Genomic DNA, 18,245 nt, shown 5'->3' on the forward strand with positions numbered 1-18,245 from the left:
CGCTTTGTATGATCAGACATAAAGAAAGAAATATAATTCCACAGAAGAGGAAAACGTTAAATATTCAATAATTGATCATATATTCCACATAATTATTATCTGGAATAGGCGACGAGTTATTACACATTCAACTGCCTTTCTGTCCACGTAATTATTCTTTCTTTATTTATGTCTCAAAAAGTGAGATTTTGAGATACGACCTTTCGTCAAATTGTTGACGAATTATTTCTGGGTTTCTTAACGAATACTTTTGTAGTTCTCCCCCCCCCCCTCCCCGGGGAGAAGTACAGAATTTAAGTAACTCCCAGTTTGCCTCATGATACTGAGGTAATACCGAAATGTTGATTATTGTTATATGTTTCAGCGTAAAATTGCCAACGTCCTGAATCTGGAATTATATATACAAATAAATAAAATGGGCGCTCTCGGCATTAATCGAGCCTGGTTCATGGACATTAAAGCCACGATCATCAGTAATTTTGTTACAAGTAGGCCTATACACAGGAAGAGACGAGACGAGACATCTTTCACAACACATTTTAGAGGCCAGGCAGCTTCAATTTTTCTCTCATGCGTGTCTAGGGTGATCCTATGTTTCGATTAATCAGGACTGTCTCATTTTGAGAAGAAAATATTTTTAAAAAATGTCAGATTTTTCTTACTACAAAATTTTATATATCTAATTAAATTTTATGTAATACGTATTCATTATGTAAGAAAAATTTTGTCGCTTCTGGATAAGATAACAGATAAATAAAAACCAGTTGAAATTACATTGTTCTATTTGCAATTTGTCGAACATTGCAAATTTTTCCACTGTAAATACTTCAATTTATCCAAACAGGAGGTTCAAATGTTCGATTTACCCACGATTTTTTACCATTGTTTTTAATACAGTTTTCAAGGGGAATAAGCTTTTGTTCGAATTATCCAAGTTCGAATTAAAAAGAGTCCGCTGTAGTTGGTCTTTAATTTGAGTGTTTAGTCTAATGGAATATCTACTTCATCACCATCATCGGTATTCTGCCAGTATTGCCAGATCACTTGCCGCAGCTGAGAAGCTTCCATGTTTCACGGTCTTCTGCTGACCTATTCGTCCTCACGTATGATTTTTCTATTTTGATACCATCTATTAATTGTAGACTCCTTCGTCCCTCCCTCTCCTTCCTGCCACCATACTTTCCAGCATGTCCCTCATGATATAGTTCCTTCTTAGCCAATATCCCAACCAGTAGTTTCTCTTTCTCTTCTTAATAATGTATACAATTGTTCTTTTCACCCACACCATTTCTAGGACATTCTCACTTATTATCTGCTCGACTCAGCTCTCTCCATGCTTCTCCACACCCACATTTCGAAAGTATCAGTCGTTTTTCATCACTTTGCGTAATGTCCATGTTTTTGACTCATATAGAACAATACTCCTCACGAATCATTTTATGAAATATGTTTTAAATTTACCTAGTTATATTATCACCAGTATATTAAAAAAAGACTGTGGATTTCAGGTAATTACAATAAATAAAATTACAAAACATTATATTAATAACTTTTTAATTTGTACAATAACAATACAATGACACCACCTGTCATTGCTGTAAAATAGAAAGAAAATAGAGTTCCCCCAGACAAAAATCATCATCTTAAAACATTTTCTTCCACCTCGTTCCCCGCACACTGGCAACGTTCCACATACATACACTTATACACAAGTGATATACATACACACACACTAAGAATCTAACCATCGTTTAAAAGAAAACAGTGCTAATATGTACACTCATCTCTGTCCAAATTGTATGTACGGTATATTTTAAACCGTTCTTAACACTTTTCATCTACAGAATTTCATTAAGTCTTTCACAAGTTGACATATTATTGTCACAAATAAAGCTTCCAATTAAATTCGACGAATGCATATGACTATTTCATGAGTGCAGAAAGTAATAAAATACATATCTGTGGCATGCTAAATACAAATATTATATTTTAATATCTACATATAATTATGTACAACATTGTACATATAATAATTATAAATAAGAACTGCTATCACATTGCTGAACATTTCAACAAACAAACAAAATATTATTTTACAACTGGCAGAAACCTTAATGAAAAAAAAAAGCTTTCTCCAGTGACTATTTTTTTTAATCAACCCTGTTTTGTAATTAATCATCACGTGAGGACAATGATTCTTATTTGATTGAAGTTATTCCACTTCGAATTAATTCATCTACTGAGCACCAGTTGTCTGTGTATGGAAGGGGAATATTAATAAAGTGTGAAGAATATACATTATTGTAGTTCATAAATACGATAAGTACAGAAATTAAATGACTGAGAATCCAGTGTTAGAGCTTTTGTTGGCATTCTCTTTAATTACCCATTTTGTTATTTCCGGTCAAAAGCTGTAGGAAACAAGTGCATAGAATTTAACGTTTTCATGAACTCCTCCAGCCTTTTCACGGAGCAGTTGGTGTACCAGTCGTGTTCACGAGGAGTTAAGTTACGAAATTGAGGGGTTTGGTGAGCAGCAGAAAGTGTGTGCTGGTGTGCGTGCCACTCGGCAAGAAGTCTACTTTGTAACTCCAGCTGTTGTCGAATGAGAAGGGAGGAGGGATTGTTGGCGATATGGCGGACGGAATGATTAGGTTTTGTTCCTCCAGAGAAGAGTTCCTGCAATCTCTGTGCTTGAGCGGAGGCCTTCCCTCGATTCATTCCCCCGGAACCATTTTCAGCAGGAGGAGATGGGGAAGGCGATGACGAAGACAAGGATGACGGCCTCTGCTTGGTCGAGGGGATGGCAGGGATATTCAGAGGCGGTGGAGGGCTTCTGACGGGACCAGTTCTTGCAGACCCAGAGAAAGGGGACAACGCTGACAAGGGTGAAAGAGGTGCAAGGGGTGACGGCGGCTCAGAACAAGGGAACAGAAGGGGGGCGGGGCTCGCATTAGGAGTTGGGGTAGGAGTTGGGCGCGAATATTCTGGACTTAACGGTAGACTCCGCGCATGCGTTGTAGACGACGGGGGAACAGGGCTAGGGGTGGAAGACTTAGGTGAACTCAAACCAGCCGACATTTGCTGTTGTTTTCTTGCGAGGTTTTGTGCTATTGATAAAATTGTTTGCGTTCCTTGTCCTTTGGTTGGTTTGTTTGCCCTAAGTGTTGACCGAACTGGAGACATTTGTAAATATGAATTTGGTGTCATAATATGATTTCTATAAGATGGCATTTTTGAGGAACTTGAAATAGCCGGAAGAATAGGACGATTATACCGACCGGAAAGATCCAAAGCACCAAAACCATCTTTAGACGAAGCCCCTAGCTTTCTTTTCTGCGCACCTTCAACATTAGCACGCACAGCCGTTGTAATTGTTTTTGCTTCTGAGGGCGATTTATCGACCGGTATAGGCAACAATGGGGGAGGGGATTTTTCTTGCGTAAGCGAAGAATTAGTTGATGTAGCAGTACATGGGATTTTTGACGGCGACAAATTTTTTACCCTGGACGTAGTAACAGCTTCAGTCTTATTTTGTCGTACATTTGGTTCCCAAGGCAATTTTTCATCCATTGATGGTGAATGTTCACCAGAACCCGATTTATCTTTAAACTCATAAATATCGATGGAGGGAGGCACAGGAATTTTCGCTTGTGGCTGCGACTTCTCCACACATTTTTGAGGTAGATTATTGTCCGTCAATGACTTATCACTGTTTAATGATTTACTATTTACAGCTAAACATATTTTCTCGTCGTCATTTGACTTAGTAGTTACTTTATTGTCACTGTTCTCTGACTCCTGCATTTTAATATTCGTTTCAGTAGTTTGTTCTGGCACTATACTACTTTGCTGTCCATCGGGAGAAATTTCATTTTCTTTATTGATACACACGGTGTTTTCTTTTGTCACTTTTTCTGTGGGTTTATCAGTTATTACACTGGGCACACTGCGTTCACAATTCACTTCGGTAGTTTCAGCTTTAACTACTTCTAGATTCGCTTTTACTTCAATATTCGTTGACTTAATAACAGAACCACTTTTATCCGAGGCACTGCGTTTTCGTTTGGCTGGTTTAGCGTCCCTTAAATCAGGCAAACTCCAACGTCTTTTAACACCTACTTGTTTCGGCGTATGTGGTGGTAATTGTCTGTTGTTTGTGATACTTTTTACATCATCCTGTGGTTCTTTACTAGTCGATTCCTTGTCCGTAACTTGGTCTGCATTACCATGTGACGAAACAGTTGATTCTTTAAAGGTAGGTTCTGTTTCTGTAGAATCACATGTATTTTCGGACACCACATCCTGAGCAGTCTCTGTTGAGTTGCATACTTTTTTGTACATCCGAGGAATTTCATGTATTCTATAGAAGAATCGCATAGGTCCATTCTGAAAAAAGAAATAATTCCATATTTAGTAAAAGAAAGACGTTAGTTGGGATTCAGTTCTGGCACACTTGGAAATGAGAAAATGCAAGATATATAAAGTATGTTGATTGAAATATTTTCGTAATTAGGATGGATTGTTATGTATGACGTTTGACATAAGTTATGTAAACACATATAATGAAATACAAGATTTTAATTGCTTGTGCTATAGTCAATCTTCACTGGGAACCGCGTAAATTCTAAATGACAAAATATCTTAGTTCTAGAAAGATAACCATAAGGTGTGCACGCAATATGTTTGAGCAGAAAAAATACATAGCTATAGAATTGCAAAGAAAGTGTTTAATGTTATACATATAAAAAAAACATTCATTCAACACATATTTCCTAAATACTGTGAAAGAAAAAAGTGCTTTGAGAAGATTGATGTATAATTGAATAAATATCTAATATTAAAGAATTCAAACACAGATGAGCAAAAACTGTTTCCAATGATTTCCGCCTCCGTAGCTCTCTCCGACTTGAGTTCAATTTTTAACTGCCATGTTAGATACAAATCTGAATGTTTACTTTCCATAAAGCAACGTTTGCACTTATTTCAATGTCCATGAGCTGTAGGGCAGTTGGAAAATATTACATGCTTTGCATTTAACATCGGAAAAGAAGGCTCGGGATTCGAAACCTTAGTATTTATTCTTTCACCATTCTTTTGTTTCTGTGAGTAACTCGTGAAAGTGAGATGGGTATATTAAAAGCTGAGACCCCAACTAAAAAAAAAAAAATAAAAAAAAAATAAAGAAGTTGATTTATAGTGTAAGGATAAATACAATGGCAGTTGTTCAAAATTTCCATATTTTAGACGGGAACACCCAGTTATTGCCTCTTATTTTAATAATCCAGTCTTATTTTCAGCAGTTTCGCAGGAAGAAAAAAAGTATTACATGTCAGGTCTGTGTGTCACGTAACTATTTGACCTATGCAGAGGTACTCTTGACTACACTGTTATTTGGTACGTATACTATGATTGACCGAAACATTTTCTAGTTACCTCTTTTTTATTCTGTCGAACAGCGGCGTGTCGAGAGGGGAGGATTCAAGCTTTCAAATTCATATAATTTCAGGTGTTTGTAGCATATCTTAACACTAGCAGAACCTGCGCTCTCTACATAGCACATATGAGCATGAATCTCCTTGTGATTCCTTACCACATATGTACACTCATGTCCAAAATTTTGTCGCATGTTTATAAATATGCTGTTCTAGGAATATAATTTGATAACGAATTCTCCCGGTATTTCTTATAATGTTAGTAAGTGTATAATCGGCAAATACATGTATGTAGCAAATTTCATGTCAAAAGAGCAGTAAATAAGAAATGAAATGAAATGAAATGAAATCCTTAAGTTTAACGTCCCACGGATATGCCGGTTAGGTTAAAGGAGACGGTGATAATGAGAAATGCGTGAAATGGTGGAATGAAGACAGTGGGAGGAAACGGGAGAACCCCGAGAAAACCCACGAGCACGGTGTTTGTCCACCAAGCAGTAAATAAGAATAAAACGAAAATAAAATTTTCTTGTCCATTTAGCAACCTTTTAGTTTACTCATAATTTTCAAATTTATAATTCTTTTCCTCTGAAATCTACCACAAATATACATTTCCCGATTATCACATAGTATCAGTATTAAAAGTACCCTGCAAAATCATTATCAAATTATATTCTTACTAGAAGACAGTTATAAATATGCGACAGTAATTTTGTACATGTCCCTTTACAGACACAAGTGAAAAATGTTTTGATAAAAAAAATCGGCACGGGCTACCATAAAGGGAAGATTTTCGATTATTTGTTTCAATATCTCGCACCGTTTCCAAGATTTGAACCCACTTCCGGTTAGAGTTTCTAATTCATGTATGATTAGTGTTTTCTTTTTTCTTAAATGCAGTATGTAATAAGCAAATGCATTACACACACAATTAGTTATAATGTCAATGATTTATGGTTTTCATTGAGCAAAACATTCTAAACAATATAGATTCATCTTAGACTGTGGAAATGGGTTACCCTTTGTTTTCCATAATTATTTGGGCATGAAACAAATGCCTGAGAGATATACTACTCCCGTATACAATTATGTGGAGTTGGAATGTATAACTCGTAGGATATGATGCTAAACTTAAAATATCAACACTTCCAGTGTACCCCTAAAAAATGTAATAAAGAAATAATGGCTTTTTTTTTTTTAAAGATATTCAATTGGAACTAGACAATCTACACAAAATTTGGAATTGACCAGTGAAGACGGCACGTTTCTAACACTTGGGGTTTTCGAGATCACACTGTCGAAAGGAATGGAGCCAAACATATAAACCCAGCACTTTACTTTTGCTTTTGCATACCTGGCTCAGGGGAGGTCTAAAACATCGAACTCTCTGCATACACCACTGATGTCAAAAAAAAAAAAAAAAAATTGCAACTTTCTCCTAAGTATCTTAAGTCAACACCACCTCTGTGCTAACTTTAATTAGTATACCATAATGAACTTACTTACGTTACAAAAATGAAAAGGAATGGCGATTAGATTGGAGGAGTAGAAAGATTAAGTAGTTGGTAGTTCGCATTAATAGTGAAGATACGCAATGTGGACAGGGATTAAAAGCAAGGCTATGAATTGTGCTCGAGACTTGAGGAAATTAAAAACATATTTTGTGAATCTGTAAATAATTCCGAAAGAACTGTACGAAGCAGAAATGTGAACGAACGAAAAAGAGCTTGAAGCATTTGAAATTTGAGAATGAAAAAAAAATGAAGATTAGGTGGGTAGAATGAACAGCCAAAAAGAAAGTTTTATCGAAAGTTGAGGAGATCGGATTTAAACTCGAACTAGTCGGACCGTTTTTAATGTCATGACCTGTCTGTTATAGGCACTCTCATTTGCTACATCTGTCCGTTTTATAGATACTATAATATTCTATACTTCGAGAATTAACAACTATCTGACTTCAGGAGAACCCCCGATTCGCTCGGTTGTTTTCAATATGGTAAGCAGTCTGTCAATGCAAATCTATTTAAGTGCAGACAAAAATAGGTTGTCGCTCTTGGTAGAACTCTCATTTTAGGTAAACGCTTGTTAATATCTTAGGATACTGAATATCGTATTAGTTAATGAGCTACCAACTTTACTCAGCAATTTAGTGATTTCCTAATTCTGTGTTTTCTAACCAACTATAATTAATTTGATCTAACTTCAAAATCTTGGTAAATCACTACCCACTACACTAAATTTCTCTTTATGCACTATCACTAGTTCTCATTGGGTAACGAACTAAAAAAATGTTCATAGGATTGGTACGTCACCAGCTAAATAACACTAAATCATAATTCATTATTGTACATATTATAATACATACAGTGGCGGATCCAGGATATGATCAAGGGAGGGCCAAAAATAGTTTGCTGCTTTATCCAGTGTAAACCAAGATTGAAGTCAATTTTATCCAGTGTACACTGCGCGTCAAGGGGGGGCCTAGCCCCCTTGGATCCGCGCCTGTATATAATTATTATTATTAGAAATGATCAAATGGTGGTTTATTGCAATTACGATTTCTTTTGAATAGGATAAATCAAATAATTCAGACCAGCGGTTCCCAACCGATGTGTCGCAACACGCTGGTCACACAATCCCTTAAGATGTGTCGCAAAATTTTAGAATTTAAAAATCATGAAGAATTTAATAATAAATAGTTAAAATCGAGACAGATTGTAGCAGTATTTATTATAAAAGAAGATGAGAGATTAAGAAAGAAAGGTAAAGAATAGGCTGCAAACAAGAAGAGACAATAGACGAGAAAAGAGTGGTAATCATAGGAGACAAGAAGACAAAGAGGCAATTTGAATGACAAAGAGAAAATAGAAATGAAAAAGATAAGAACGAGAAAGGACATAGTAGTGGAACAGGCAAGCAAAGGGGGTTGTGACGGATGAAGTATGGTATGAAGAAAAACTTGGAATCTGAAAGACGAAACATACGAAGATGTGGCGGATAAAGGACAAGAAGAAGAGATAAACAAAAAGATTATAGAGGACTGCAAAACGAAAGGGTTCAAGAAGTTAGTGAGAGAAGAAGGAAAGTTGTCTAGAATGAAGCTTTCCAAAAATCCATAAAGTAGTAGTGAAGTTGATGAGGCCAGTGCTTAACTGCAGGAATAATGTTAGAACTCTTGGAGAAAAATCTTAAGAGGATAGCCGAAACAATGAGAGAACAGGAAAGTAGGAGAGAAGAGAATGCGCAAGAGGTTAAGAGGATGGTAGATAGATCAGGAAGAAGGAAAGCGTAGTGTTATTTAGCTTGGATGTTAAGAGTATGTTCCCGAGCCTTAAGAGAAAAGAAATATTGAGAATAATAGAAGAGCAAATGGGTGAAAAGGGGAATAGAAAACTGGGACAGTAAGAAGGTAAGAAAAGAATTAGAGGCATTGTGGGAGAATGGATACTGTATAATCAGACACAGGATTGTTAAAATGAAGGAAGGACTTAATATAGGATCTTGTTTGAGTCCAGTACTATCAGATATAATAATGAATCGATGGGAGAAGGAGACGATAGAAAGGAGGAGGAGAAAGACTGATCCTTTTTTGCCGTTATGTAGATGACTGTTTAGGAATATAGAAGGGAACGAAAAGGCAGCTGGAGAAATTCATAAGAGACGTTGAAGATGAAAACAAAAGGATTAGACTAGAGAATGAAATAGAAGTAGACAAGGAGATAAACTATTTAGATATGAAAATAAAGAAGTCAGAAGGAGGAGAGTTTATTACATCCTGGTACCAAGAAGAGTGCGCAGCGGAAGCGTATTGCCACAAACGAAGTGATGTGGATGAGGGTACAAAGAAGAACTTCATAAAAAGCATGGAGGAAAGAATAGGAGACCTAAACAAAAATAAAGAACAGAGGAAAAGAGATTTAAAGAAGTTTTGGAAACAATTAAGGAGAAATGCATATAACGAAGAGGATAGGGTGTCGAAACTGTTACATGATTGTGTGTTTTGTTACGTATTATCACATAGCCTTGCGCAGTGTGGTTTTATGTTTTAGTACAAAATGGAAACAAGGCCTGATAGAATGAATATATATACAGTGTTTCAAATCAACAACGACAACGTTTGGGAGGTGATTCCTGACACCAAGGTAAGACAAAAAAAAGTAAATTTGGGTGCACAAATGCTTCCTTTCGGAGTTACGGGCTGCCGAAAACATGAAGAAATGAACATTAAAAGTCCATAACCCTAAAACTATGGGACCTACCATAGTCGGGCCAAGACTTCACTTAGGAACTAGTATGTGTTCTATCCAAAAATCCATGTTTCAGAATCCTGTGGCACTTCCGCAACAATTTTTATAGAGGTAGTTGGTGAGTACTTCAAATTATATGCCCGTAGCCAAACTCCGTCTATAAAAAATAGTTGCGTGAGTACTTTAGGATTTTGAAATATGAGTTCCTAAGTGAAATCTTGACCCGACTATGGTGGATCCCATAGTTTTAGAGCTATGGACTTTTAAAGTTCATTTTTTCATGTTTTCGGCAGCCTATAACTCCGAAAGAAAGCATTTGTGCACTCAGGTTGGTCTATACTTTTTGTCTTATCTTGGTGTCAGGAATCATCTCCCAAACGTTGTCGTTGTTTTGAAACACCATATATATATATATATATATATATATATATATATATATATATATATATATATATATATATATATATATATATATATATACAGTGAAACCTCTCTAAAGCGGACAGCAGTGGGGAATCAAAAATTGTCCGCCTTAAAGAGGTTTCAATATTTTCTTATATAAATTAGTGAACAAGGTAATATAGAATTAGAAAAAAATATTTTTGCATGAATCACGTATTTACGAATATTACCTGCATTATCCTCTGTCATCCAATACCCTTTGTTCAAGGCACAACATGGAAATAACATGTTATACTTCTCTGCATCTACATTTTCAGTAAGGTGCTTCAATTTGTGGGGTATTCGCAGTCCTGAAGTGACCTTTTTGAGACAGTATACATAACTGAGGGCGAAAAATGCTAAACTTGTCTTCTGGTTGGTCAGAGATTCCAACGGGACAGCAGAATAACGTGTCGTCCCAAACGGCGCGGCAGGCAACTGTCAAATCAGTTTTGTGTCTAAAACAGCATGGGTGGGAGTGGGATGCAAGCAAAAGACATAAGAGTGTCGTTAAACAGAGACGTTTCGTCTGAGTTGCTGAGCAGACAGTTGAGGGGGCAAAATGTTGTCACAATGCTTTCTTGGTGACACATGTATGAATTACTAAAAATATATTTTTACTACATTTTTTCAACTTATTTCTAGAGAAAGTGTCCGTAATACGGAGGTAAATAATACATATAAAAGACAGAAAAGACTGTCCGTGTCCGTACTAGAGAGTGCCCGCTTTAGAGAGGTTTGCCAATATATTTTTTCCTATTACAGTGTTTGGGGATTACAAAATATGTCCGTTGAGGGAGGTGTCCGCTTTATAGAGGTGTCCGTTAGTAGAGGTTTCACTGTATATATATATATATATATATATATATATATATATATATATATATAATATCGGGAGACTGGTAATCCGATGCATTCCTTGCAAGAGGATATTCTACAAGTACTTTAGATCATTTTCACCTATATGACCCGGGGGTCGCAAATCAATAATTTGAGTAATTTGCACATATGTGATTTCTTTGAAATTTGACGCCTAACGAAAGGTGCGCGAGAAAGTTTTACCCTTACCCACTTCCACATAACGTAGAGCAATGAAATTTTACATGTGTAATCCTGCATACCTATGTAGGTTATGTGGTAATGCACAGCTCGTATCTCTGCACCGTTGTTGTGTTATAGGACGAAGGTGTAGTGATCCGAACGTGAAGTAAGGTTTATTATTATTATTATTATTATTATTATTATTATTAAGTATTCTGCCTTTCGGCAGGTCCTGAGACTAATGAGGATTTTTTTTTTCAATTTTAGATTTTGGCCTGGAAATGTTTCTTCCATTTTTGTCGATCTTCAGCTTCCGCTTTTAACTCCTACTATTTTCTGCTATCTTTCAAATCATCGATCAGCTGTGTTCTTCTTCCTATTCCTCGCTTCCCTTCCATCTTTTCTTCTATGGCGGTGTGAAGAAGACAAATTCTTCGCAAGATGTGTACAATCGAATTGGCCTTTCTACGAAGGATGGTGGCTAGAAGTGTCCTCTTTTCTTCTATCCGTTTTAAAACATCTTCATTTGTTGCTCTCTCTCTGTCCATTTTATTTTCTCCATCTTTCTCCACCACCACATTTCGAAGCTCTCCAAATATTTCCTCTCTAACTTCTGTTATGTCCAAGTCTCTGAGCCATACAGTCCAATGCTCCGTATACAGCACTTGATCAACTTCTTCTTAAGTCCAATATTGAGCTTGCTAATTAAGAGTGATCTTTTCTTGTTGAATGCTTCTATAACTGTCAATTCTTCACCTGATCTGTTTAGTGCAGTAAGCATCTCTCGTCAAAATACTTCCCAGATACTTGAAATTATCGACCTCTTCAAGTTCTCTTTGTTCTACTCTGATCCGTAAAGGTGTGTTTTCACGGGATATTCGCATGACTTTCGACTTTTCGATGTTAATTTCCATTCCATACAGTTTTCCAGTGTCAACTATTTTGTCAATCATCTTCTGTAGTCCTTCGGTTTTAGCTATTACAACCGTATCATCTGCATACCTGATCTTGTTAATGATCTGCCCTCCACTCTTGAAATTATAATTCCCATTAATGTTTCCTTCATTAAACATTCACTGTAAATGTTGAATAATTGGGGCGACAAGCTACATCCTTGTGTCACTCCTCTTCCAATCTCCACACTATTGGCTTCTCCTTCATTCAAGCACAGCTTCACTCGTTGTCCTGTGTATAGGTTTTGAATTAGTCGTCGATCTCTCCAGTTGACTCCCATTTCTTTAAGTATTTTCAGAAGTTTCGTCCAATTGACTCGGTCGAAAGCTATTCGCCAGTCGATGAAGCACAAACACAACTCTTCCTTTACATCAAGAATTCTTTCAAGATGAAGCATGAACACGTTAATGAGCAATAGAAAATACAACTGTTTTTCGATTCGTATTGGTTTGGGTTAACAGCTTGAAAATGAAATCTTTACGTTTAACGTCCAACGATTATGTCTGTTACGTTGATGAAGACTATGATTGAAGCAAGTGAATTATAATGGACAAATTGGTGGAATGAGAAAGTGAGAGTGTCCCGAGAAAACCCACGAGCACGATGTTGTCGTCTCAAGCTTACTTGCCTTGCGAACGAACCAGGCACCCCACCCATCAGATAGTTCAGTAGGCGGGGTCTCCGTTTCAATTCCCGGTGGGAGAGCCTTTGAAATATTAAATGTCCTCGATGTATTTGTGTTCGTGTCAATGTCGTTCAAGGTTACTGGAAATAACTGTTCAACGAGAATAACCGAGTATAATAGAGGTAAGTTACGGAGATACTTTCGGTCTTTTTTAAAATTTAACTTGAATTCTCTGGAATATAGTATTTTATCATGACCGAAATCAGTGTTTCATCGTTAATAAAATATTGGAATCGTAAACATTTGCAATTTGCTACATAGACGAGTGTTTCTTGACTCTTACTTAAAAAGAGCGGCCTTAGGGTAGTGGCTTGAGCATTCGTTTCGAGAGTTAGAGGTACGCGGTTCGATTCCCTACAAGGATATTCAGAAAAATTTTATAATTTAGAATGTTGATAAATAACATAAAAAATAGTCAATTTCTGTCGTTCTTCAAGTTAGAGTTGATACGAATTCCATCACAGGGGAGAAACTAAGAACATGACGACACAGTTTACAACCTCGATTCCTACTGTCTGAAAACTTCGCGTGCTTCGCAAACAATTCATGCATACAAACGGGTCATCCTTCAGGCCTAGTATGAGTCATAAATTTGTCTGAAACGTCATTGTAGAATTGTTTCTAAGTTCTTCCCCTCTTATTAGAAATAATATTTTCGTTCGCCGTTTTCAACACGTTCCATATATTCGTTCAACAAAAATTGGTAAATAGGAACTATACTTTTTCGATATTTGTATATTTTGTTAAAATATCAATATAACGCATACATAATCCAATGTCTTTTACCCAAAGAGAGGGTGTTACTATGTATCGTGATGAAGACAAATCCTACTTAGTTTCTGCAGGTTCGATTTTCATATTGTCCAGTAGCTGACACCTTCTTTTCCCCCTCTTTTCCTTCCAAAGTATCTCTTATAAGACAATTCATCCTTATAGAGGGTCCAAAAAAATTCTTTTCATTTTTCTTAACTTCAGTATGCTTATTTGCATTGGAATAGGACGTAATATTCAGGTCTCAAATATTCAGTAATAATAATAATAATAATAATAATAATGGTATTAAAAGTTTTAAAGTTGCCCTAAAATTTGGCAAAACTTACTTATACCTAGGGATTTCGGAGAAGGGGTTCCGTACCTTCAAGTCATCTCTGCATCTACCCAAATTTAAACGAAAGCTTTCCACTAAAGTTTTATGTACAAAGTATTCTACTGCACGTTTTAAGGAAAATAACTGTAATAAAAATAACTGAATAACATTGAACAGTAAGGTATGTAATAAACTAACTTGTAGAATATGCAGATGTAATTATAAAAGCTTTGTTACAAAAATATATACACAGACCATAATTCAATAAGCTCTGAAATACAAAATAAGAAAATAACGTATAAGATTCAGTCTACAGATGAATGTTACTTAAAGAGTGGCATACGCTATTTCGAGAATCGAGATAAGACGAGAAATGTTTACAATACTTTTCGTCTCGTCTCGATTCTCATCTCCAAAGCGAGACGATAATTTGAGTTAGCCTGGTCCGTCTCGAATGTAAAATGTTAAGTCTCATTCCGATTTTGTTTGGTTTGTTTTAGAATCGAGATGAGAAATTCCTCTTCTCATGGGCAACATTAAACAAAACCGATTTTTTTTGCCTAATGTCACGTTTCTGCTTGTAATGATATGAACTGAGCGATAATAAGTTTCTAATTTTTAATCTTCTACGAGATAATAATAATAATAATAATAATAATAATAATAATAATAATAATAATAATAATAATAATAATAATAATAATAATAATTACTATTATTATTCCTGAAGATTTGATAGTTCAAGTATTGAAACATGCGAATATTCAAATATATGAATATAATAAAACGAGTGTCATCGCCGACCAATCGCCATCAAAATTCGTAAAAAAAAAGAAAAAAAACCGGCGTGGATTCGATCGAAGAACCTCCAGATTACTGGACAAGCGCCTTGACCACTGAACCACGATCACTATGTTCTAAATGATTCGTCTTTCGTCTGGTTACGTTAGGTTTCTTTGCCCCCGCCTGCAAAGTCGTATGTTACTTTTCTTCGTTTCAAAAAGCCTTTCGGGTTTCTTTTATAATGATGTAAGTGAATAATCTTCGGCAAAGTTTATATTAATAATTTGAGTTGTTCTTAAACCTATGGTTCACAAGCCTGTTTCTTTTCCACACGAAACTACAGATATGACAGATATAATTCTCATACTCTGCATTTGTTTCAAAGCAGTCGCAATTACCTGGTCAAAGACTTCTGTCCGCCACGATACATTGACTCTTAACACTTTATTATTTGATACGTAGTTCGCAAGATACTGGCTTGTAACACTCAATTTGAACACTGCGCTTTGTATCTGAACGTGGAACCATTTTCGGCGGCCATTTTGAAACAGGCTTGTCTGAAATCAAAACAAATTTCGTACTAAGCTGTTTGGTTTTCCACGATCTATCAAACAAGGTATCACTCGACCTATATTCCCATTTGAAATTTTCAAGTTGGTCCCGAGGCCTTATGATGGGCGCCTTGGGGACACCGCGACAACACTATTCCACGTTGCCTATGCCTTTTCCTTTTTTCTTTCTTTGTTTCATCGTTTTCTACTCAACTGTTTCTGATTTATAAGTACTGGAAATTTTATCTGATGCAGGACCATTTTTGGGGCCATCTTGAAAACGGTGCCCCATATCAAAAATTGTTCAATTATCCAAGCTCTTTCGAACGAGGTGTCCCTCGGCCTATGTTCCCATTTGAAAATTTCACGTACACCCCCTCTCCCCAAAATGAGGGGCGGGGAACCTTGTGTTTGATCCATTTTTAGGCCCATATGTATTGTACATTGATCCAACATTTTTTTTATTTGATGTATAGTTTGCGAGATATTGTAACATATATATATATGGGTGTGAGTCTGAGTGTTTTTGTTTTTTATTTTCTTTGCAGTGGTATAATCATGTGAGAGTGGTATGATGCCTACCCCACAATTGGGCGGTCCTGGGTTTCAAGGCTGGGGCCGGAAAACTTGACTAATATGTTGCAAATATATAAATAACCCCAGTACGTAAATATAATTAAACAATAGCCTCCCCAACACGTATAGAAAAAAATATTTTTCTGGAATACAAACATACATCAGTTTCTACAGACTTCTTGGCTTAAAAAAAAAGTTGGAGTATAGGGAACTTTTTGAAGATCGAATATCACTTCTCACGCGAATTGACTTGTCATTATTAATTCGATTATTTACTTAAAATGGCGTATTTTTCACCACTGTGTGTGCCCTTCTCAGATTGACTCATTGATCCCCTGAGATCGTCTTGCGGACCCATGGTGATCCACGGACCCAGGTTGTGAAAGGCTGCTGTACACGATACAATCAAGAGGTTTGCGTGTAATAGAGACTTACCCTTTTCCAAGTATAAATATAAGCTACATCCATTAACGTATAGTCATCAGGAAGACATTCCATTTTGTGTATAATATCAACCTGAAACAAAATAAATTGGATTAGTAAAAGCCGAACCGACAAGATACAGACTGAAAATAATACTCTGAGTCCAATATGCTACAAACCTTTAAACAATGAAAACAACATAAAATATATCTATGAAATTTAAGGTGAAATTAAACAAATATGATTAATTTTACTTGATCGATATGTATAAGAATTCCTACAGAGAATCGAACACGTAGTCACGAGCAGAAAAGACAAACACACAGGAACAATGTGTTAGAACATTTCAAAATCAACCACAGGAATGAGTAAATTGTACGAGTATGTACGTTTGGAATGAGCCTTGAAGTTACGGCTTTCAAGTACGCATATATGAGTCTCACCAATTTTCACGGTGTACCTAATTACTGAACGCAACGATATTATTCTCTTTCTACTCTCGAGGTTATGCTTTCAAATGTTGAACGTGAATGCTGTATTTTTTTCTTTTACATGTTTTGTTTTTAACAACAGAAGAATATTAAAAAATGACAACTGCAGTCGCAACAATAGTAGTTATAAATTTGCTCTCTTCTAGTGTAACTTGAAGATATCTCCAATGAACCGACCACGGAAATATTCCGCATAAGTTTATATATATATATATATATATATATATATATATATATATATATATATATATATATATATATATATATATATATATACACCGAAATCAGGTATACGTTCAGTACTATGTGTAACCGTTTATTGTTACTATTGTTGATGATAATAACAAGTGTAGCTAGTGTTGTAAATAGAAAAAAAACGGTTCGTATTTTTTCAGAAATTTACGTTTTTTTTAGAAAAAAAACATTGCCTCTCGTTTTTTTTTCTAAATTTCGTTTTTTTTCAAATAGTCATTTGTAATGCATCTTACGTCAATTTAAGTATGAAATATTTTTATGTAGGTGTAATTACCATAAAATGCAACATAAATTATACGGTAGATACTGATACGCTACAAATATTTTACAATTTACATGAATATCATACCTATTAACAATTCGGGTGTCAACTAAGAAATAAAAGTTGAAATGAAATTTTGTTTTTTCGTGAAAGCAGGCCTTTAATAAGTACAAAAATAATGTCACGAACAGTATCCAATAACTTGTCTAAAGGTAAAAACTAATACTAATTTGCCTAATAGTATTTTTCTAAATGTCATATATAAATAATTTGTCGACTAGATATATATGATATGCAGAGCCGACTCTACCATATATGCAACACGTGCATTTGCGTGGAGCGGCAAGCTTGGATCGTAAACAAGCAATTCCACATCAATGTTTACAAACACCTCCACATAGTTCGGCAAGAGGATCTCCCACCAGAGGGACCTATAATCACATGCAGACGACGGCTACTGGCCCCTCCCACGGAGCAGAAGACGACATCGGAGCAGCAGCGCCACCGCCACCCAAAGGACCCTATAAATTGGATGGACGAAGGCAACTCGATACCAGTTTTCTGGAGACCCTCCTTTAGTCTACTACGGGACTCTTGGAGTAACCTAACCCCAGGCCTCTAGTCTCCTATGGGACTACGCCTATCCCATCTCCTGGCTTAGCCTGCTACGGGGCTCTGTTGGCCACTTAACCCGCCTCTGCTTGCTACGGAGCATTGGTTCCTTAAATCCACTCCTCTTAGCCTGCTACGGGGCTCTGTTGGAGATCCTGTCTGCGACCTTACGGTCAAAGACCACCTATAACTCACCTTGATTCTAGAGAGATCAATTTGTATAGTATTTTGTGAAAATACTTTTATAGAGGAAACTTTTTATAATAAAAATTAGTAGTGGAGAGTCGATTCCGCACGCTCTTTTTATTAACTCCTCTACCCAAAGATCCTACATGAGACAAAGTTTTACAATATTATTTAAATTAAATATTTCTTGTTGGAAACAGACTTCATGAGGATGGT

At 36.1% G+C, this 18,245-nt stretch overlaps 1 protein-coding gene across 3 annotated transcripts in view; it reads right to left on the minus strand.

The window, feature by feature from the left end:
- Nucleotides 1-1,537: 1,537 nt before the first annotated feature.
- Nucleotides 1,538-18,245, minus strand: part of LOC145671197 (uncharacterized) — a 358,295-nt gene continuing 341,587 nt past the window's right edge. For all 3 annotated transcript variants that reach the window (XM_081740048.1, XM_081740050.1, XM_081740049.1), the window contains exons 8-9: nucleotides 16,236-16,316; nucleotides 1,538-4,389 (exon numbers count right to left, since the gene is read on the minus strand). In XM_081740048.1, the coding sequence (XP_081596174.1) occupies nucleotides 2,395-4,389; nucleotides 16,236-16,316 (2,076 nt within the window). In that variant the 3' untranslated portion in view covers nucleotides 1,538-2,394. The remainder of the gene's footprint in view (nucleotides 4,390-16,235; nucleotides 16,317-18,245) is intronic.

This window comes from Thermobia domestica, chromosome 15 (genome assembly GCF_964235325.1).
Source record: "Thermobia domestica chromosome 15, izTheDome1.hap1.1, whole genome shotgun sequence".
NCBI lineage: Eukaryota > Metazoa > Arthropoda > Insecta > Zygentoma > Lepismatidae > Thermobia > Thermobia domestica.